Source organism: Pyxicephalus adspersus, chromosome 1 (genome assembly GCF_032062135.1).
Source record: "Pyxicephalus adspersus chromosome 1, UCB_Pads_2.0, whole genome shotgun sequence".
Classification (NCBI taxonomy): Eukaryota; Metazoa; Chordata; class Amphibia; order Anura; family Pyxicephalidae; genus Pyxicephalus; species Pyxicephalus adspersus.
Window position 1 is genome coordinate 74262635 of NC_092858.1, and position 22958 is coordinate 74285592.

The 22958-nt window shown below is 35.2% G+C and overlaps 1 protein-coding gene across 1 annotated transcript in view; it reads right to left on the bottom strand.

Moving 5' to 3' along the window:
* The window catches only part of CFAP47 (cilia and flagella associated protein 47), a gene marked incomplete in the record, with an annotated part of 209882 nt that overhangs the window by 157586 nt on the left and 29338 nt on the right, over window positions 1-22958 (bottom strand). The window contains 10 exon segments of the mRNA XM_072404123.1: window positions 4449-4655; window positions 5157-5355; window positions 5461-5620; window positions 8703-8803; window positions 9870-10038; window positions 15629-15723; window positions 15902-16046; window positions 18069-18146; window positions 21357-21488; window positions 21748-21870. Coding sequence (XP_072260224.1) covers window positions 4449-4655; window positions 5157-5355; window positions 5461-5620; window positions 8703-8803; window positions 9870-10038; window positions 15629-15723; window positions 15902-16046; window positions 18069-18146; window positions 21357-21488; window positions 21748-21870 — 1409 coding nt within the window.

Here is a 22958-nt window from a genome sequence, read left to right on the forward strand (position 1 = left end):
AACACTACTGAAAGAAACACATAGGCTGCCTTTGCTAACATTCCTAAAATGCTTGTTTCTTGGCTGTTGGGATGATCCAATGGGTCCTAATAAGTGACTGACCTAGAACCTAAAAGTTCTGACTTCATCCTGCCAGTGACAGGCCTGTGCATTTTAACTTCATGTAAGTCAGTTCTGATAAAGCTGCTAATTTGAATTTTTTAAGGCAACAGATTTTTGGGAAAGTTTGTACATAAACTTCCTACTCACATTGGAAGTTTAGAGGGAACATACTGTGCAAGTAAATAAACAAAGTGAATATTAGCTATGTAGGGAGAAGTAAGAAATATAAATTGTGTCTATGCAGTACCCTAAAAATTTATCTTTGCCTAGAGTGCCACTTAAAAAAATGCAGCGCTCCTCTTAGTAAATGAGTTTGTCTAGACACCCCTATACCTTGATTGTCATAGATCTGTATCTGTAAAATGAAACACACTGCTCTCTCCCACCGATAGTTTCATTCTGTCACTGTTCACTATTCTTTGTGCTGGAGGCTCCTAATTGGGGAAGCAAAATCCTGCCTTCAGCAAGATGGCCATGCATAAAGAGACAGAGTGCAGAACAAGGCAAGTCAGCAATAGGGAAAGATCAGCTGCAGAAATAACACAGGAAAAACTGTGGACTAGCCCTATTCCTTCCGCCTGCGTTTTTTAGGCACAGTTTCCAGAGCTTACTTTCTTGATGCAGAACTAAAACCTCTCTAATTACATATCCCTGTTCCATAGCAGGGTGCCTCCATTCAGCCATTCTGCTGTTTGCATACTTATTTCCCTAATGTGCACTTGCAAAGAAGTTACAGAAAATAGGCAATAGTCATTAAATATATTATGTGAATCAACATTTGCAACCTGCTGGTAGCCAAAAAAAGCTCAAACTCCGACTGTGAAGACTAAAAACTCATAAGCGCAGGAAGCTCATTTTCATTAAACATACTCTGTGATTTTGTCATCTATTTTCCACTAGGCGACAGCTACAGAGTAGATTTTTTTTAATCTCTTCTAATCCTGTAAGGCATAATGACATTTTCCTCAATGGGAACAATATCTGTGGCATATATTTATGGAATTAGATAGAAGCTAATTGATGAATACTGAGCAGAAATCTTTACAACTAAAGATGATAAAATATAGATCACTTTTTAGAACATAAACTAGTCTTTGCCAACTGAATCCATCCAAGATTTTATCTTTAACAGAAAACAATTAAAGGATGTATTTAAAGTAACTTCATAAGAAGTGCAATTGTCTATTGTTATATTATTCTATGATTCTAGCTATTGGAAACAACAGTAATATTATAACTAAAAATGTAAATAAGTAAAACAATAGGATGAGATATTCTTTTGAGTATTTATATGAGAGCTCCGGGGGAAGGCAACAAAAGAATGTCTGTTATAGAATTTATGCTTACTGAAAAGAACTTTGCTGCTGAATTATTAATCGCCATGTAGCATTTTAAGAATAATAAATGTATGAATCATCACTAGTCCTAATCTATATTGGGCTCAGGAATGTCAAGGTCTCCAAAATAAAATAACACTTGTCTGCTCCCCATAAAAATAAATCAAAGGTTAAAAGTAAGGCCAAAAAGCTTTGATGTTCTTCATACTAAAATGCTTGAGGGAAGAAAGCCAAAATGGTAATATATTTTTCATACTGTATTATGTATATATATTTAATACATTTAAACAATGCATTAGAATAAGTGCAGGAATGTATACCTGTAGTTTTGTATGCTTTGTGTCTAGTCATTAGTAAATGACAGACAATGAATATACTGCATTCTTTGATTGCATACAGTACAATTAACATTGCTTTTAGGTTTACCTATGTGCAATATATTCTTGTGGATTTCACCAGATCTGTGTTGTTTTGGCAGATTTCACTGATCACATCAGCATCTTTGCCCACCAAGGTGCATTTAGGTGCATTTACCTATAACCCCTGCTGTGTGTAAGAAGCAGCTTTCTGTTGCCACACAAGTAAACATAGGTTGCGCTGTTTATGGTAGGTAAAACAGAACTGATCTAGTAGATGACAAAGCTTGTGCCTCACTGACAAAATAACATACTGATTTTTCAACAAAAGCCTTTCTATAAGAGGGATGCTTATAACAACCTGAGATTCAGTTTTAAACCCAAACATTTTTAAATGGAAAACAGGATAAACATATGTGTGTCAACCAACTATCTTTACTCTCATAAACTGGACAATTGAATAAAATGGGTGAAATCTCCATATAGAGCACAACATGTAAATAATATATTCAACCATAAACTACAAAAACATGGTATAAATAATAGCGTCATACAACACAGCCAAAGAAGAGACTAGGGTCAGTTCATGAAGTAGCAGTACATTTTACAGCAGTTTTACTTTACTTTTTTAACATTGGGGAACCTCTGAAATAACTTTCAGGTCTTCGGGAACCCCTGTTAAAATTACTATATAAACAGCTTACAGTACAATATTGTGGTGATCAGAATTGCTCTTACATTTTTGTCCGGTGGGAAGAATATCACCCTTACAAAAAAGCAAAACAATATTGGGCGTCAGTTAAACTTCCCTTGGAGACACAAATTAGATCAAGTAACCCCTAGAAATATCTCACAGAACCCTGCTTGAGAAACACTGATGTGCAGATTATATTATTTGGCATCACTATTAGCATATCTGGAATGTAAAAAACTGTTCAATTCTTCATAGGTATTCTACAATGTGCTACGTTTCTAAAAAATTAAACATGAAATAAAAATGATAAAGTTTTCAGTGTTGCCTTTTTTAGTACGAAAGAGTGTATAAGTGCACAAATGTGACATCATGAGTGCAAATTTATATTTCAAACAAACTTTTGCTGTGGCTGTAAGGGTGTGATCAACCTTCCAAATATTTGTATTTCTGTCCATTTAGTTCTAAGATTAGTACAACCCACTTCCACAACCCTGCTAGGTGGACGATAACACCATTAATTTAAACAGTGGTATACTTTTTCACCCCAACCTAATGGCTGTAAAATCAAATAAGAAGCAGAAGGCTAATGTTTTCTGTTCATTCTAGTTTTTACCCCTACTACTTTGGTTCTTCTCAAGATGTTTTAGAGCAGTAGAGCTGACCAGCTCCCAGTCCTGCTCCTTCTAGTCTAAGTTCAGATGTACTTACACTAGTTGCATTAATAAATCTATTTTAGGAATTATTAATTCAATTATAAAAGTATTATTATGTGCCTTTTATATTTGCTAGGAGTTCGAGTAACCTATTTAGTCTACACATCATTCTTTGGCATTCAGAGTTTAATCCACTGTATGATTATCATAGTAAAATAGATTGAAATAATTATTGGTAAAAATATAAAAATCTAATCAAGTTCAAATCATGGTAGCTGAAACACTGTCCACATACAGGGGATACAGTGGTAGGGGACAAAATGTCATATGAGGGCATTATCTCTCTAATTACCTAAAATATGACACCTATGTTCAGAATGCAGCCTAGAAAAAGTTGTGGTCTTAAGAATATTTTTGAAATGATCAACTCTAATGGTCACAGTCTAACGTATAAGCAGCCCACAGTAATAGTATCTGGCACAATAACATCCAGAACTGCTTGATTTCCATGTACAAGCTGACAGCGACTATATGTCTCATAGGGCAGGTGCAGACCTGCAGTGCGAATAAGTGGCCCGTGGGACTGAAACTGAAACTTAAAGAACCAGCTCCTGCAGATTTGACAGGAGATGGCAGTACTGAACTGCTGACTGCTGCCCCTAATTATTCTCTATTGTGCCCTCATGGTTGTATTGTCTCCTCCAAGGCAGTGGTTCATTGGCATGAAAAAGTGGTAACCAAGCAGTCAGTCTGAACATAGCTATGCTGCGATGACATTCAGGATAACATAATCATTTAGGAGTTCAATTACAGTTTAATCAATTCACATTTTCTTTGAAAAGTACAATGAAACAATCAGTGGTACAAAACAGGTATTCTATGGAGCTATTTTACTACAATGTTATCACAGCAAAATTACTAGCTCATACTGCACAAACACTGTAATCTGTGTTTTTTCTAACACTTTGCCAATTATGGTTTGGTAAACTGTTCCTGTTTTACCGACTGTGCTTTCTAAAATTATAACGATGCTGATTTATATCTGAAATCAGACTAAGAGGATACAGTTTTAAAGAAAAGGGAATTCCATGCTCTGCACACCACTGAGATTTTCTCAATAAACTGAATGAAGCAGAACTGGATTTATATCTTCATGGAACCCACTTGGCAGGGAACAGGAAACCCAGACATGCTGAGACGTTAATAACTGCAATTTATTATATCAATTCAGTGGCATTGCTTCTATCAAATATTAAATACATTGAATGTTGTTTATTTTTCAAAAAGATAGATAAAAGTAACTTACTTGTTGTTTTCTTCATCAGTGAATACTAGATCAACCAAGCAACGCAGTGGACTGGAAGATCTAAAGCAGATCCGGCAGCTAAGTTTTTCACTAAGGCCATTGGAATTGATAATAGTTTGTCCACCGGGGAAGGAAACTGAAAATACGTCTACCGTTTCACCCTTATCGAGTTGTACTTCTGGAATTTCCACCTTTAATGTAGAATTCCTAAACAAAAGAAGTTTCCAAGCTAAACATATATATTTTATTTGTCCTTATAATAAAAGTACAGATATAACACATTTATATTATAATTGCCTTTTTAACACAAGAAGTTTTTAACAAATAACAACACAAATGATTATATAGGTCTCAAAGCAGCCTAATATTTTTACTTTGTTTATTAAGTAGCAGACAACACAATGGCTGCTTTTGTAACAAAGGAACAATACGTCAACATAACCTAACATTAATATGTTCCTTTCTGGCTAACTTTAGATACATTCCTGGTGGGGGGAAAAGAGGATGCTGGAAATTAACTTCTACTAACCATACTTTACTGTTATAAAAAAACTAATGCATTTTGATTTTGTGTAAGGTTGCACTTTAACAACATCTGTAAACAATTTTTACTGTCTGTATAGCACATTTCAATATTGAGTGACCTGCAACAAACAGATATATTTTATATTAAAATACAATAAAAAACATAATGTTAGTTTCGTATACCTGTAATAATCTGTTGGTGTGATTTCAACAGTTTCTTGAACTTCTGTGTCCAAGGGTACTGGGGTAAGTATTACAAGTGGTGGGTCAAACATTAGTTTTGGTTTGCTGGAGGTTCCAAACAAATGGAGAGCTGTATAAATACTGTCTGGATTGTCATTTAGAATCACAGGTACTTCTGCAGCATAAATCCCTGGTCCATCTGTTAACAAATGTAGATATAATAATAAGAGGACATAACATTAATATGCAATTTATTAAATTTTTTTTTTTAGAAAATGAATAATATATTTTCCTCTATACTTGCCTGGGCAAAAGTTAACATTTATTCTTGTCCTTTCCCCTGGTTCCAGTACACCAAACCGTGTGCTGAACTTAAAAATTCCATTCTTAATCAAATCCACATTGTGATCGAGGTTTAATCTCCACATCACCTTTTGCTTTGAAACGTTGCGTAGTTCAAGTGCCTAAAGGTGTTATTTAAGGACAGATGTATTAGAAAATAGTGTATTGGTTCAGTTACCATGAATGAATATTCTGCCAACATTTTATATTCCATTGTAAATATAAAAAAACTGTTAAAATATATCAGAGAAATATATAGGCTGGTATTGCTAAGATTGAAGGTAGCAGTTAGCAGATAATGACAGAGCAATGTAAGTCAAGTAAAAAAGGATGTAAATCAAAATATCTGTTTTATTCCTTGAAGCTAAAGCTAGGACTGGTTCAGATGGACAGTTGTGAAGCAGTGTGGTAATCAATTTTTAACCACATGTATTCAGCAGCCATCAACCATGTACATGTTTGTCATGTGTGACTGACTGGTGTTTACCAGCAGTGGGGATCTACCACAGAGATTGACAAACACCTGACAGATGGCTATTAAAACCATCAATATAAATGCTTTAATTAATTTTAATAATAGAGTAAGAGTGAAAAAGTCAATCGGTGGTTAGTAGGATGTCAACCATCTGGTAACCACCACCTATTAACACTGAAAAACCATCCATGTAAACTAATGCACAGCAAGACACGCAACAGTTTTAGGGGGAATTGAGGAAAACCTATATACAGCCTATATATTGCGCGAGCAGGCCACCAGGTGATGATGGGTAATTATGTGGGCATCTGCCCTCTATAGTCTAATATACCTTTAGATATAAACAGTTGGGTTTCCCAAGCAATTTCCCCTTGCCCAAAGCAAGGATGTCACTAGCAATGTCTATTTACCGCTTAAGCTATGTACATTCTAGGATGATACCAGCATGCACGTTAATGCATATAGGCTGCAAATAAAATAGCTTTAGCAGCAAGGTCGAATTGCTACTATGGTTGTCACCAGATGAACTAGGAGCTGAAGAGAAAATACAATAGGTGAAGAAAACTGATGTTTAATGATGTTTAAAGTGGACATCACCAGGATTTTCACTTTACATAAAAGAGTAGACAACCCTTTTATGTAAAGTAAAAATGACCTTCTTCTTCTTTGGGGGGGGGGGGGGGGGTGGTTTAACGCCACCATAGCTATAATGGAATGGAAGCGCAGAGCCTCCTGGGATACCCACGTCACACATCCCAGGACTCCCCTGGCTGCTCCTTCGGCACATTCTCAATCTCACATGCGCAATGAGTGGGCAAAAGCCGGATAACAAGAAAGATGGTGGCACTGATGCTTCCCTCAAGACGAGGGCAGATAACTGGACAGTCCGGGACCCGATCCAGGAAACCTCCGGAGGGATCAAGGGTTCAGTGGAAGATAAGGTGAGTGAGTTTTTTTTGTTTGTTTACTTCCGCCTTTAACAATGTTTAAGAATGAAGCACTAGGCAGTTTTGAAGAAGCTTTTAGAGACCGTTTAAATTTACAGAAAATATATGCCCTAAGGTCTTTTGTCAAACATGACAAAATATTCCACGTGCTTGATGTGATTACTGAACAGTAGGTTCAAACTCAAGGTATTGCCAAGAGTGAGGGACCGCTATTGTTACCCTATATGCAGATCTAAATTGTTCTTTCTCTCACCAAAGTTAGAACCTGTGAACTGTAATTCTTAGCTTCCATTGACCTGACTAATCCCTGTGTGAAAAATCTCAACTCTGAGGAACTCAGTTCCCCTGAGGAACCCATTTGGCGAAACGCGCTGAGAAACGACACGTTACCGCTTTTCCACCGCTCTTTATCCCTATTAATAAGTATCAGGGTTATTTATGTCTAGTCTGATGGTCTTACACTCCACCGTATCTTGATTGGCGAAGACCGTATCACTTCTTTGTTTCACTCATTTACTGAATTATGAATTGTGTTGTATCTGAATTTAAATATAACTCACTGAAAATACTACCCAATTGCCAAAAAAAAACAGCTTCTTTCTTCATTTTTTCTTTTAATGATTGTATGTGTCACTACGTTTATAGAAGTTATTGTATATGTTTTGTGTTATTTGTGCATGTATCACAATAAATGATCTGGTCTTTGTTTTATAGTGGTAGTTTGATTTTTTTGATGCACATAGCTAGTAACGTTCAAAAACAGAACACCAGTACTTAATATTCGGACAGTTTTTTAGATGTACAGGTTGTCCCCGGGTTACATACGAGATAGGGACTGTGGGTTTGTTCCTAAGTTGAATTTGTAATGTAATTTTGTACATTATTTTAATAAATGAATTAGGATAAATGAATGAATTTGTCTCAACATATTATTAGGCAGAGTGGTGTCAGTTACTGTATAAAATCCTCACTGTGAGTTAATAACAAACAAAGCAAAAAAATTTTTATGGAGCCTAGACATTCAATAACTTCTGGAGCAAGCTGTGTTTTGATATGCAAAAAGAAACAACTGCAGATTTTGTCTTGGTCATTAAAGAGTTACAAGAGGCTGCAGAAAGAGCTCAACCCCCTAAGATCACCCACAATCTCAGGTGTGTTTAGCAAAAGATTTCTTCCGCAAGTCATTGAAACTGCCCCCTGCCCCCCTCCAAGCCTCCCTTGTGCACACAACGAGCTGGGGAGCCCCATTCGTATCTAGAAGGTGTCCTTATGTCGGATGTCCTGAACTCGAGGACTACCTGTATATGTTTGCTAATTATGTATGTTTTGTAAATAATCAACTAAAGGTACAATGTTAATTTTTTATTACCTGTCACATTCATATATTCAAATATTTGTAGACATTCTAGCAAAATACAAGCATACTTTAAAATATATATTTAGTGTTAAAGAATCAAAATTAAGCCCATAGTTATGCTTTTTTTATCCTGCTACAAAACTGTGTATGTATACATTTTTTGTTTTAACAGCAGACTGTCTGCAAAAAGTAACCATTAAAAGGTTAGGGAAAGAGCTAAAATATTCATTGTCGTTGGCATGGAAAACCTCAGGTATTTGTCTCCCATTGCATATAGGCTAATATATCCAAATCTTGTGATTACCATATGAATAAAGCCTAATATAGCTTTAGGGACCTCTTATTAATTCATCCTATTTTTTGAATTATAATAACTCTAAGCTCCAAACCTACTTATCTTCAAATATTGTGCATGAGAGTCTTACCTGTGAGGACAGAGAGTCATCTGCAATGCCCAAATTAAACACTTCAGATGGCAATTCAAATAAAATCCTTGTACTGGAGAACTGGAGCAATGTCTGTAACACTGTAAAAAAGACTCATATGTAAAAAACACACAGATTCACATTCAGGTGTCAGGGCAAACACCAAGTTACATCAATTTATTCAAAAAAACATATTCTGAAATGACAGAATGTACTCTGCAGCTCTAACACCGTATATAATGCTTTTACATGTAAAACTTTACAATTTTAACATGAGTTAGAAAGATCTGAGAACAAAAAATGTAATCTGGCCTCTAAGTATGTATGTCACTACTTTTGTGTATTTCTTACAAATCTGTGCAGCAGTCCAGTGTAAAACCCTGAGCAGGAGCTTTCTTTTATAAATACTTTCCCTTCTTTTGCAAGGTGACTTGTCTTGTATCTGTCCCTCCAGTATTTTTCTGCAGGTAACCTAAGAAGGTACCTGCTGGGTTCCTCCCATGATTTTGCTCCCTACAGAATAGTGATGGTGTATTTGTATAGCATTTGATACACACGTGGCTTTTTTGGGATTTTTTTAATTATAGTTATGTGTGCCAAGAGTTTAGCTTTAATATTTTGCTTATATCAATGAATGCAATGTCTGTTTTTTGTGAATCATAAAAAAATATCAAGAAACTCCTTATTTTCAGTTATTTTGCTCTTCTTTATTTAGAGCGGTCTGATAATTGTAGAAAAGGCATAATTATCTTGATATGGTTACGGAATGCCTGTTAGTTCTTGCAGGGCAATGTCAGTGGATGCTAAAATCTATTGTACAGCACAGCAAAATAAATGCACCGAATACATTATTTCTTCTGATACAACACAACAGGTTAACCCCTGTGTGTTACGCCACTGAAATGTTAATGATTTGAAAGCTCTTAATGTATTACAAGATCAGAAGGAGTTCAATATGATATACTGTACTTTGTAAGCTTAGCAGGAGAGGAGCATACAATTTGTAAGTTATTGTTTGTAAGACAAAAAAGCTTGAACACGAAAGGTGACATGTCACAGAGTCACAACATCCAATATATGAAGATCAAAATTTCAAGTGTCATGTTTCTGATTGAAAGTAGACATTTTAAGCCCATGAAAACAATAAAGGCAATTTTATTGACATACCAGTAGCATTCACTTTACATGCTGGAGTGATGACATCCACCATTTGAGGCCTGGGAACAACAATATGCTTTTCGGAATGGGTTGGAGTGACAGGAGTGGAGCTGTCAGCATCACTTACTCCACCAGTGAAGTTTATGTTTATGGGAAGCTGGAAGTCATACGCTGCCACCTGCAGGATAAAAATCCATAGTGATGTCGTCTGTTACATTTACAAAGCCAAAGTCATCAATTAAAAAAAAAGTCAATGTAATAAGAAATGAAAAGATGAAATGTAAAAGGGTAACACTAATGAAATAAGACTTGATTAAATAGCCAGTTCATTCAGCACTGATGTTTTGCATATGAATGGAAGCTGCTGGGTTGAATAATCAATACTTATAATAAGTTATCTGAGCCAAGCTATCAAATTAAAGAAATCCTGTGGTGCATAAACTCACTATAACCAATAATATGCAAATGGGCATACATCATACCCAAACAAATTTATAACTATAAAAAAAATGTATGCCTTGAAGAGAATTATACACTTGCTTACTGCAAAAGTATGATCTTACCACCTTACCATGGCATTGTACTCCTATTCTGCTCTAAGTTTATTGTCTTCTATTGCAAATTCCATAATGTATCATAAAATAAAAATACACATGGAATGGTAAACACCTTTAGCCTGAATTAACACTGTTGCAGTGAGTTAATGTGTGTTGTTTTAAGACAACCTATTCATTTTTAATGTCCTGTCAATGCAAAGAAATGGGGGTTCCAAAACACTTACTTTTTTTTCTTTTCAATACACAGCCCAGATATTTCATTACAGATGAATAAACGGTGTAAATACCACCAAAGGATTTGACTATATTCATGAGATTAGGATTTACAGAGCCTTGCAACAGAAGAGCCGGTTTGACCTGCCCTTTCTCTGCTGCAGTTAACCAATGAAGATAGGTTGCTTCCCTGACCCCAGCCTGTGATTGGAGAGTAAAGGAGTAGCAGTAGTTTATTCTGCTTTCTCCTCCTGTCAGCATATTCCTTCTCAATTCATGTGCAAGCAGCAATATCTGGCTTCCCTTGCATAATTCAGGTGTTTAGTTCAGTTTTAACTCTAGTCCCAATCAAACTTAGTATATGATAAGAAAGTGAGTTTCAGTTTTTCTGAGCAATGATTCAACTGCACAATGCAGATATCAAGAACAGTTTGAATCAATATTATATATATTGATTTGCCAAAACATTAAAAACAATGATGGTTGAAGTGAATCCCATTGATTAGCAGATTACACTGAGGTATAATATAATAGGCAGCAACCTAATTGTCAGTTCTTAAAGGTGATGCTTTGGAAGCAGGAAAAATAAGCAAGCATGAGAATCTTTGACAAGGGCCTATGTAGAGCCACTTCCTAATGAAAAAAATATTTTCTACTTGCAAATAATACTTAAAAATCAACTGCAAGTATAAAAAATGCTCTGTAGTTACTGCAATCTGTCCATTCAATAACATGGCATTATTCTGTTTGCAGGCATCTTTCTGAAAACTTGGAATTGACCTGGTGATGTTACATCACTCTTTTTTCAGTCAGCTTTTAATCATTCTCCTTGTCACCCACTGGTACTATAGCATTGGTTTGTCTTTACAACATAGCACTCTGTGTAAAACTTTATTGAAATGTGAAGCTCTGTTGTAAATTTTGACTATGGCGCCATTCCTTCTATAGTTATCACTAACTGTACTCATGGCATTGCTTGCCATCAATCTGTGCACTACTGAAACATTTCCATCTCTATACAGATGTCAGGAAGGAATTTATCAGTAGCTACATTAACAGCCCTAATACCAATGAACTTACCCTGCAGTACGGAAGAGTTTTACAGCAAATGTGTCTCAAAATTCCTCCTTAAACATACTGTGCAGTAGTAAGATTTCTAATCATAGAACTAGATCATATGGTAAAATAGGTCTAACCCTGATTGAAAAAATGTGATAAAATTGAGGTAATAGCAGTTGAGGATTTTTTTTATTTACTTGCATATATGAATTCATATTTGCCTGATCTAAAGAGAATATTGGTATTCATTATTCATTTTTCTGAATAAGGGGAAGAATATAGTTAGTAGTATATTTGTAAAGTACTGTATACTTCACTTTGATTTGCGTACCTAAAACTAGCACTATTCACAAAGAATTAACGAAATAAAAAAAAAACAGGACCTAAGTCCATAAAAAACCCATTTGACCAACAGAGAAAGCAGATATCGATATCCACTATTAATTATAAACAGGCCTACAAGTGATTCAACACCTAGAAGTTTTCTACTGATTTTATCATCACTAATGACCACTATTACAGCCAGTAAATTGATTGTTTCAACAATGTCCCGGCTTAAGGATCTACTTCAAATATACATGAAAATTTTCTTCTCTTCTCAATTTTCAGTAATCTTTATATGTGCTTGAATCTATTCTATGCACAAAGTATATTACCATCCCAAAGAACCTTACTATGTGCAAAAAGCCTTTCATATTAGCAAGGGTGAAAGGCACTTAAAAAAGTACCAAAGTGTGTTGGGAGACTTGTGACCTTTTAAAATGCAGGCATCATCTCAATTTTTTATCCATGTTTATTGTACCAACTTACAGAATAGTTTTGCAAGCAAACAACTGAATTACTAAAATCAAACTGTTGATAATGCATCTTTATAATAATTAACTACAGCTAATGAACAAGCGTTAGCTTTAATTATTCTAGACCTACATCTTATTTAAAGCTTAACATTGGACCTTATGCTGATTTTTTAATGCAATGATAATAAAAAATACAGTAGCAGGACATCTGCAGGTTAAAATGCTACTTATAAATACTAATGAGACAATAACATTTAATAACTGTATTCATTACACCCTGAGTTGATATGGCTCCCATGGTTCATTATAGTTAATTTATAATGACTGCAGTTCTGTGTGAAACACAGTGTATTGTATCTGCATGAAAAGAATGACAATTTGGTGCGTAAATATTTAAAATGTTTTAGAAGAAACCAGTTGCGCCTCATAAGTAGGCCCTTTGAACATAAGATACTTCCCCGCTGATCGCCTTTTATTTCTGTTTTTATACAAGAGTTGTAACACCATGGATGCACCAGGCATGTCTCCAGAGAGCACAAAATGATAGCTCAGAAGCAGCATGGTAGGGCCACAGGAAGTATCAGCATAGACACTTCACAGCATATCACAGTAATGAGAGAACAGTATGGAGTAACTGATATATAGTAATGAAGCACTTTGTGTGCTTTTCATGGCTTTTCATGTTGATGCCATAAATATAAAAATGTTTATATTGCTGGGGTTGTATTAAATAAAGCATTTGTCATTAGCAATATTTGGTAACCCCATGTGAGCTATTCTTTAAAATTACTTCAGTAGATTGTGCATGTCAGTTACACTTTATATCTTTTAAAGGTCATTGATCCATCCACCTGAGAAGTGATCTAGCAAACCTTTTATTGGATTTCTTCAATCATTTGTTATTTGCTAGCAAATGTTTTAAATCCTTGACCAGATCCATTCTAGGATTGCTGGATCACTCAGCAAAGTGTATCTCCTCCAGCCTCAGGAAGCTTTAATAAATCAGGCCCTATGACTCAATACCTGCATGAACTGCAAATCGCGTCAAGAAAAATGTTGCAACTAAGAATGATCTACCATATCAGTAGGACTTTGAAATGATACACAAATCTATATAATATATACAAAGATGACAGCTTCATGTCACTCAAAAGGGTCCATCCGAACAATGCTATAAAGGCATTCCTTGGACTTGGTTGTGTATTATTTTTAATGTCTTATTGCTATAAGATTTAACTAATCGTGCATATATTAGATGGAATTGATTTCAGAAAAAAAATGTGCTAATAGTTGGCAAATGTTTTAATCCTGGACCAGATCCATTATAGATTTGCTGGAATTTAAAGTGTATACAAACTCTAGATATATATGTATATTTAGCAGACCAAATGAGAGCTTGTTTTTGGGGGGGAGGGGTTATACACTTACCAGAATAAAACATTTTTCTCTGTAATGGACCCTTAATAGACTTTACATCAACATTCAGTAAAACCAAAGTTTCTTCATTTCGGTCTCAATACTGTTCAAATCATCACAACCATAATAGTGTCTTTGTAAGTGAAAGTGGAAAATAGACTATTATGTTTTTCAAGTCAGCACAGTTACATAGGTTATACAGACAGGTTCCTTCCACTATACAGTTATTGTGTATTGACACATCAGATGTTAGCAAGCTGACTTCTGTTACATAATGCATGACTTGCTCTGCAATATAACACACAAGATCTGCAATAATTGACACAAATTGCCGCTGTAGGCCTCAACTCTTTACTTTTCACAAACTAATTTGCATGATACATAAACTAATTAGACGCACATTAGACATATTTTGAAAACAGGTTTGTAATTGCTTGTGGAAGGCAGAAATCCCAGTTTTTTTTTACTGAGCAGTAAGCAGTAATCACTAATGGAACAATGTGTTATATGACCCTCAGGCAGTAAATAGAAAGGTGATTTTTTTTTGACTGAGCAAAACTCAAATAAAAAAAAATAAATTAGCTCTTTTTGACTCATTAAACGCTTGTCTAACGGGGATCAATGGAAAAAAAATATTTTATTTTATACATATCCCGTTAGGTCGACAAGTAATGGATTTATTCTAATTAACAAATGCTTTCTTCAAATTACTGTTCAGATATCACAATTTGGTTTATTAAAAGCTGGACTCATATCAGAAATTCTGGATGCAGAAAGCAATAGGAGTATCTTTTCATGATAAGCTAAACACATTGCAAAACAGCAATATAATGCTTAGCAAAGTCACAATTAACATGTATGTGTGCATGTGTACTAATCTGTACATGTGCAAAAAGGCATCAATAGTTCTGGAGCATTGTTGGGTATTCATGTAAAGTCATGGAATGTGACCAGACACTACTGATACTAGCCTATCATCAACACTACAGAACAAAGCAGAAGAGCAGATGAAGTACTGAGAAATAAAACCTCACTTCTGTGTCTCAATTTTAGTGAAACAAACATAAGGTAAAGTACGCACCAACTGGCATTTTCTTCCAATGGATGTTGGAGTATTCCCATAGACTGTTTTGAAGCCAACAATTTAGGAGGGCAAATACAGGTATACATGAACAGGCCTGTGTTTGACCAGGCAGGTCTTTTGTTGTGGGAGGGACAGGCAATGTCCCTTCTGCAATATAAATAACCTTACCTGCCTGATTACATTTTTTTAATTGCACTCGACCTCCGTTGGAGGTGCCGCCGTTCTTACCCAGTCTTCTTCTCGGAGTTCTAAAGGGACAACCTGACAGCTGCTGTGGAAGCCAGGGTGAGCTGATTACCCTGGAACCCTATACTAAGCTGTGCATGCACAGTTAGGTGTTTTTTTGCCAGATTAAGGTTTTTTTATTTGCAGACATGACATCGCCTTTACCTTTCTGCAATAAAGACTGCCTGATCCCAATTTATTTAAGGAGAATTTTACTCCTGCTGTAAAATATATGATTTGGCATATAAGAAAAAAAACATACTTAGCAATCAATCCAGTGGAACGCCTAGTAAGCTGACTATGTTGCCTCTGTCTATGCTTTCCGCTCCTGGACTAAAGAACACCTAGTTGTGTTATGGAGATAAGTGCTGCCATTTTTGATCGCTGTCTCCATTCACATCACATTTCAAAACATACCTCTTTAGGATGAAAATGGAGAACACATTCCAGGGTCTCTTTCTCTTCTAAATCCACAGTATAAAGACGGGGGTACAGTGGATCAATCTCAACAGCTAAAACAAAAAAAAAGTGAAATAGCAAGGCATTGTAACAACATTTCTATCCAAAATAATAGCTATTGTTAGATATCTTACATAAAAAATGTTCTTTATTGAGACAGGGAGTGGAAAAAATATCATAGAGACTACTGTGAAAAGAATATAAGGCTTATATTTTTACATAGACAAATACCTGATTCATCCTTGAAGGACAATGAGAAATCCTCATACCGGGAAAGATCAAATTCTACCTTTGTACGTGCTGCCCCTTTGTTCTGAAGCAAAAAAGGTATAGCTTGAGTAGCATTAACGTATACACCAGGAAAAAGGAATGAACTCTGGAAAAAAAACAAACAAACATATAAAGTACATCCATAATCTCAAAATCAGCATTTCTGCCATCCACAGGTCTCAAACCCTAAATTAATCTTGCTTACTAATACATTTTGCCACCCTGGTCATGTTTTGTAAGGTAGGTGGTGAAAGAAGGTGGTTTGTTGATAAAGGAAAAATATAATCTTAGGCTCTAGAAAACAGTTATTCCCTAAAGTGTGATATAAAAGAACAGTCTATCTCATAGGTGAAAAGAGTTTTCTTTCCGTGGAGAACCTCAATAAGAAGTAGGTGTACTTTTACAAATGTCGTAGAGGGCGAAGGACATTTTCCAGGCATGGAGGTTTAAGCTTTGTGCTACAAAGGTGATTAAATCTGTCTAAATACTTGTTGACAATCATCTCATTAAGACACAGTTATCTTAATTTACAGCAGAAGCATTTTACTTAACAAAGTATTGGTAAAAAGGGTGAACCTTTCTTCACTCTTAATAGGTGCACAATATATACCGCATTTGTAAATCAGGTAAGTTATTTCAATATGCAGTAAATCAACTGACTGCAAACAAATCAGTACCTCTTAATAGCAAAGTGGTTCAAACATATAGCCCTAGTGATAGGCAGCATATGGAAGAATATGAGTAATTTATTTTAATTAAGCAGTCCAAATAATCATACAATCAACCATTAAAAAAATTCCTACTACATGAATCAATTTACAGTGAGAATAGAATACCAAGAAACCTTGATTGTTCAGATTGAACATTTTCCATTGATCTGATGGTTTTTGAGACCTCTGGGTCATTTTGTGTTCAATCTAATATTTAAGCATGGGCACAAATGGTTATCTTTATTAATTGAGAGGGTAACTGAATTAGAATACAGTAATCAATTTGCATAGGTTACAAAGAATAGATACTAAAAAACTGATTGTACATGGATTGTGTGGAGGTATGATCGATTTTTTTTTCTAAATGGTTGACATTTATATAAAACAAGTAGATTACATTGAAATCTGATCAAAGCTGATTTGTACAGTGCTAGCTGTGACTAACACAAATGTAATTTTGAAATATGACACAATGCTTCCTCTGCTTAGCACCTATACAGTTCCTCTATACAAAAATGGTCCATCCTAGTATCTCTGGGTTAGGGCTTTATTGTAAAAGCAGTTAGATCTTATCATCAAATGAGTAAAGTACCTAAATAAGCTTGATGTCTACTATGTCTCTAATTTTCTCCAGAATTGAAGTTAGCATACATCCCAGATCCATTCCAGGTTTGCTGGATCTCCCAGCTTCACGGATGAAAGTGTATTCTGTCCAGCCTTGGAGAACTTTAATAAATCAGGGCCTGACAATCAACAGTTATGCCTGAACAATGACTTTCAATATCAGCACATACCTGTTGATCACGGAATATGTGACATGCTTGCCATTCGTTTTTGTAGTGGGACACTGTTGTTACAATTGTTTAGATTTATCTTCTGAGAAATACTCCACATTTTGGATATACAATTTATTGTTTTTACATTTGTGGTAGCTTGCTTGTATGCTGCACGCTTATTTTACGCTTATTTTAGCTATTTTACAAAATCTACTGGACATATTAGTAACGTGACAATTTCAATAAGAAGATCCATATAATGTGCTGCTTTACTGCTCAATATTGCAAACCAGGCTTTACTCTCGCAACCTGACATGTTATTTAGATGTAAATGATGCTTTTTTTTGTTACAATTTGTGGTCTTTCAGAACACATAATACTTTGCTGGTGACTAGCCGGAGTTATCCAAGAGGAACAGACACGATTTCAGCTAAATCCCAGCAAACACCATATTATGTACTAATGTGCTTATTTGTCTAAGGCAGCCAGTGTGAAATGTGTTCATACCATGTGACCTATTTATTTTAAGTAAGTATTTCAAGCACAAGCTACCCTGTGTCTCAAGCTGTAATAGTTGTCAGCCAGGATTACAGCCAATATCTACAACATGTCACAATAAATTGAAATAAACCTCATACTTACAACAGAAATATTTACTTCTGGTGGCACAACTGATCCTCCAATTCTTAATTCTAAAGTCTTAGCATTGCGCACTGACACCTGATGGAAAAGACAGGATTGTATTTTGTGTTTATATTATAATGCTTATTCATACCCAAAGAAAAGACCAATAAACCAATAACATACAGCCGCAGTCAAATACATACAATAAAATATTTTACTGTCTTACCTGCCAAAAGACGTGTAATTTTATACAGTCATTGCACACACTACACAACAGACTGACAAATAACACAATTTTTGCTAGTTCGTCAATTGAGAAGAACTGGGCTGTGGGGTTTGGAGCCCTGGGTTATTACTATTAGGATATATTGGCTAAGATAAACTGTATAAAGTGGGAAAAGGTTGTAACCTCTAGGTACTTGAACAGTATTAACAATATCAGATATAACTTTAAGCCAACCCCTTGATATAATCCGAATATTATAATTATTATTATATATTATATTCAAACAATACAAACAGAGAAAGGGTTTTTTTTTCGTCAAACATGTATTAAGGGAAAATGTTAAAATTCAAATAATTATTCACCATGTAACAATGAAAGTGATTATAATTTCAAAGGTTGGGGACTAAACAAAAAACCTTCTAATTAAATTTGATATTTTATAGGTTGGTGCCATCAGTTGTTTAGTTCACAACCTCAATATTTATTTGAAATTATAATAATTTTCATTGTTCATTTTTGCTTAATACATGTTTGCCAAAAAAACCCTCTTTCTCTTTTCTTATTGTTTGAAAATATACTGTATATGACCTTTACTGAAGAAACAGCACCAATCAGATTTAAGCTTTGTACACATGTTCAATGACAGTCCCCTGTGACAAACACAACCATTTTTTTCAAAACCTGACATGTGTAACCCAATGTTGTTCATTAATCCAAAGTGGCAGAGTGATGAACCACTGATAAGAAAAGGACACTGTGCACTCATGTGTAAGAAAGAAAAGTGGGGTGCTGCTTGTTTGTTGTTCTGCTTTTACCATAGAACATATTGACACTCTGTGCACAGTACTCAGAGGAAGGTCTTTTGGCACCAACTTTTGCAGTTTTGAGAATATTACTATCTTTGCATTTATATAGCGCCAACATTTTACATGGTGCTTTAGAAAGTCAATAGGTATATTACTAACTGTTTTTCAAAGGGGCCAAAATCTAATTCATTACTGTACCATAGTCAAATGCCTTTAACAAGGTCCAAGGCCAGTTTTTTTTCTTTTGGGGGGGGGGGGTCCAATTATCCTATTATCGTGTTGTTAGTGTGTGGAAGGGAATCATAGTGCCGAGGCACATGACCAAATGAAGAGAGCAACAACGCGTGCTAATATATGTGAAAAAGGGAGTTTTTCAATTAACCATACACTTTTAGAACACCTGTGCATTACTGTGCCCATCAGTCACTGAGAAACCCTGGCACAATTTGTATGGTACACTTTTTTCAGCCTGCAGAATTGTCCTTTGGCCTGTTGATTGTGTTTACATCCCCCTTGCAGTTTCATTTACCAATAAGTTATTTAGAAATAGCAAAGCTGAACTAGAAACTTTCTGGCTGTGTAGTGTGTCAGATATGTGCAAATCATATGGCATTCTGCAGAGAAGTAAACACTTATTTATACGTATTTCAACTGTTACTAGGAGTTCAAATTAACAACAGACAAGACACTCTGCAATTTAATTTCGATTTATATATGTCTTCAAAGTATTCAAGTAATAAAAATGGTATACTTGAAATGCTACACACTCAGTAATAAAGCATAAAATTATGAGCAGCATACAGCTGATAACTGAAAATGTAATGTTTCTTCCATATGCCACAGCTTTAGCAATCTTACAGATCTGAATGAAATGATTCATATTCTGCAAAGCTTTAAATGGGAACAGCTACTTAATGAATACCTAATAACCCCTTTGATAGGCAGAACCTATTGCTTAGTTTACTTAGTTAAGCCACTCAGATATCTGGTGGTCCCTCTCTATTTAGAACAGTGTTTTAAAATACCTAGGTTGTGACCCTAAACACCTTAAGCGTTAACACCGCAGAACTTGGAATATAAAGTACATGTATTGCAAAAACATGCAGTTAGGTTAATTGGCTTTCCCCAATATTTACCTTAGTCTGTGTTAATGAAATATGAATATAGTAGAGACTTTAGATTGTGAGCCCCTTTGAGGGACAGCTAGTGACAGATAGTGATGATGATGGACCTTGTACAGGGCTGTGTAATATGTTGACACTATATAAATACTGTGTAATATTAATAGGGAGTAATGTTATCCTTGCAGAAAGTAACCCTAATATACTGTAATTGTACTGTGATACAGAGTTAATTATCACATTATATACTTTTCTTTTTTTGACAAAAACAGCTGGATTGTTATTTAATAAATAAACCCTTTTATTTTTATGAAATATTATTTTATTTTTTAAAGTATTACTTTATCTGCTCCTGGAAATAATAGCTAATTACATGAAAAGTGTTGAAAAGTGGCATGGGTTTGTTACCTAAACCTATATGTATCAATTCTTTTAAAATGAGTTTTATAAATAAAATATGTACAATATAAGGCCATTAACAGCAATTAGATACTATTCTGCCTCTTGGAATTTCTTTTTTTTTATCATAGGTCTGCAGCAGATGGGGGGAGGAAATTTGAATATAAAGCAGAATTGGGAACTGCAGAGGGGAAGTAGACACCATTGTTCCTAAGACAAGGTTCATACTGCAATAAATACTGAATAGCATCAAATACAAGTATTAACTGGGCAGCACTGCCAAAAAAGCACTAGGTTACCATTTATTATGGTTTAAATCAATGATTACCTCACCACACTGCAATCCTCTTGCCCGACATTTGCTATGAAGGTACAGATTGCCTTGTGATTTTTATTTTTAAAAGCTAATATAAAGGATCAGAATCAACTGCCATGTGACGGAACACAGCTGTGGTAAGCACAATGCTAGCCATATTTCATATTACCTTGTTAGTTTTCAGCTTTATACACGGGTAATCTATCTGACTAAAAAATATAAACTGACATGGAAAAAATAATCATCAAAAGGGAACTGTATGGCCAATGTAAGAGAAATCAATGATCCAATGGGTGATTTGGCCAACTAGTGTTTGTCAAAAACTAAAACATCAGTTCCGAATAACCCTTTAATGACCCCTTTATATCCCCACATAAAACATTCCATACATGTACAAATCAAATGTTCTAGATGTTTTTCAGTCTAAAAGATTTTTACCTCAACTCTAGTGTCAAACTTCATAACTGCTCTTGGTGTGAAGAAGATCTTGAGAGTTGTATACCCTCCAACTGGCACCACACCTTGAGATGGTGTAATGGTCATACCAGGCAATGGACTTATATCTACAACCTGGAAAATAAAGACAAACTACTGAATGCTATGGCAAAATAAATGATTTATTTTCATGAATATGTAATAATAATATTACTAATAAAATGGTACCTCTACATTGTAAGCACAATCTTAAGTAAGTTTTAGGCAGTACTTTGATAAAATATTTCATTATTATTATTATAAATCTTTTCCTAGCTTTTAGCCTGAAATTCTTTTCAGACTCAAACGGCTCATCCCAGTATGATTAAAACCCAATACAATTGTTTTGTTTTACCTGGAAATATGCATGGTTCATTCCTGTGTTCTGAATAATGGCTGTTTTGTAGGTTGTCAGGCCAAGTGGGGCACGATGGAAGAGCACTCTTTGTTCAGTAAACTGGACACTTGTGGATCCAAGCTGTAATTTAAAAAAGTCAAGATACCTTTTATGATTGGTGACAAGATTATATGGACTGAGTAATTATTTTAAAAATCATGCATCTTTAAACTAACTTTTTGTGTTTAAAAGAAATTCACAATCTTCATAAGAAAAAACAATAAAGAATGGTAGCCAGAGAAAAAGCCAGTAATGGCAGCTCCCATACTGTAACAGTCCCTTTTTTTGTTGCTCATTTGTTAAATATACATCTTTTTTACACCATCCAATGTTTTGTTTGAACTTGACCTGGCTAATAAACCTCTGCTTATTTGGTACTTTGCTGTGTGACCTATGCTACTGCTTTAGAGAACAGGAGAAAAGCCCAAATGCCCCGATGGATAGTGGAAATTTATTCTTTGTATGCAATAACATTTCTTTAGTTGGCTTCAACATTTTAATATTCTCAACAGAACCGTTTTACTAGCTCAATAAATCATGTAGTAGCAATTTACCAGCCCAAGAATATAACCTCTTTTAGTGGAGGTATAACACATTTCAGCGCACTTTAAAAGGCTGATATGTTTCCAGGTCCTGCAACTTTCATATACGCAACATCTCCAAAATCCGGCCCTACCTGTCCCCAGAGACCACCAAATCCTTTGTACAGGCTTTTATCATCTCTATCTATATATTAGATTATATATTATCATCTAATCTATATATTATAAATGCTGCAGCCAGGCTCATCCATCCTTTCCTTCCACTCCCCTTCCGCTGCATCTCCTTGCAGTTCTCTACACTGACTTCCTTTTCACCTTATAATAAAATTCAAGCTCCTGTGCTTTGCCTTCAAATCCCTACACAGTTCTTGTCCCACTTACATTTCTGACCTGGGAAAAAAAAAATACTCCTACAGCCGCTCTCTCCGCTCCTCTGATGACCTACAACTGACTTCCTCACTCATAACCTCATAACACGCACAGTGCAAGACTTTTCTAGAGCTGCCCCAATTCTCTAGAATGGTCTTCCCCATCCTATTGGGCTTGCTCCTACTTTCTGCTCATTTAAAGGAGCACTTAAAGCCATTTTTCAAACTTGCCAACCCATCTTTTTCTGCTTTATGAAAC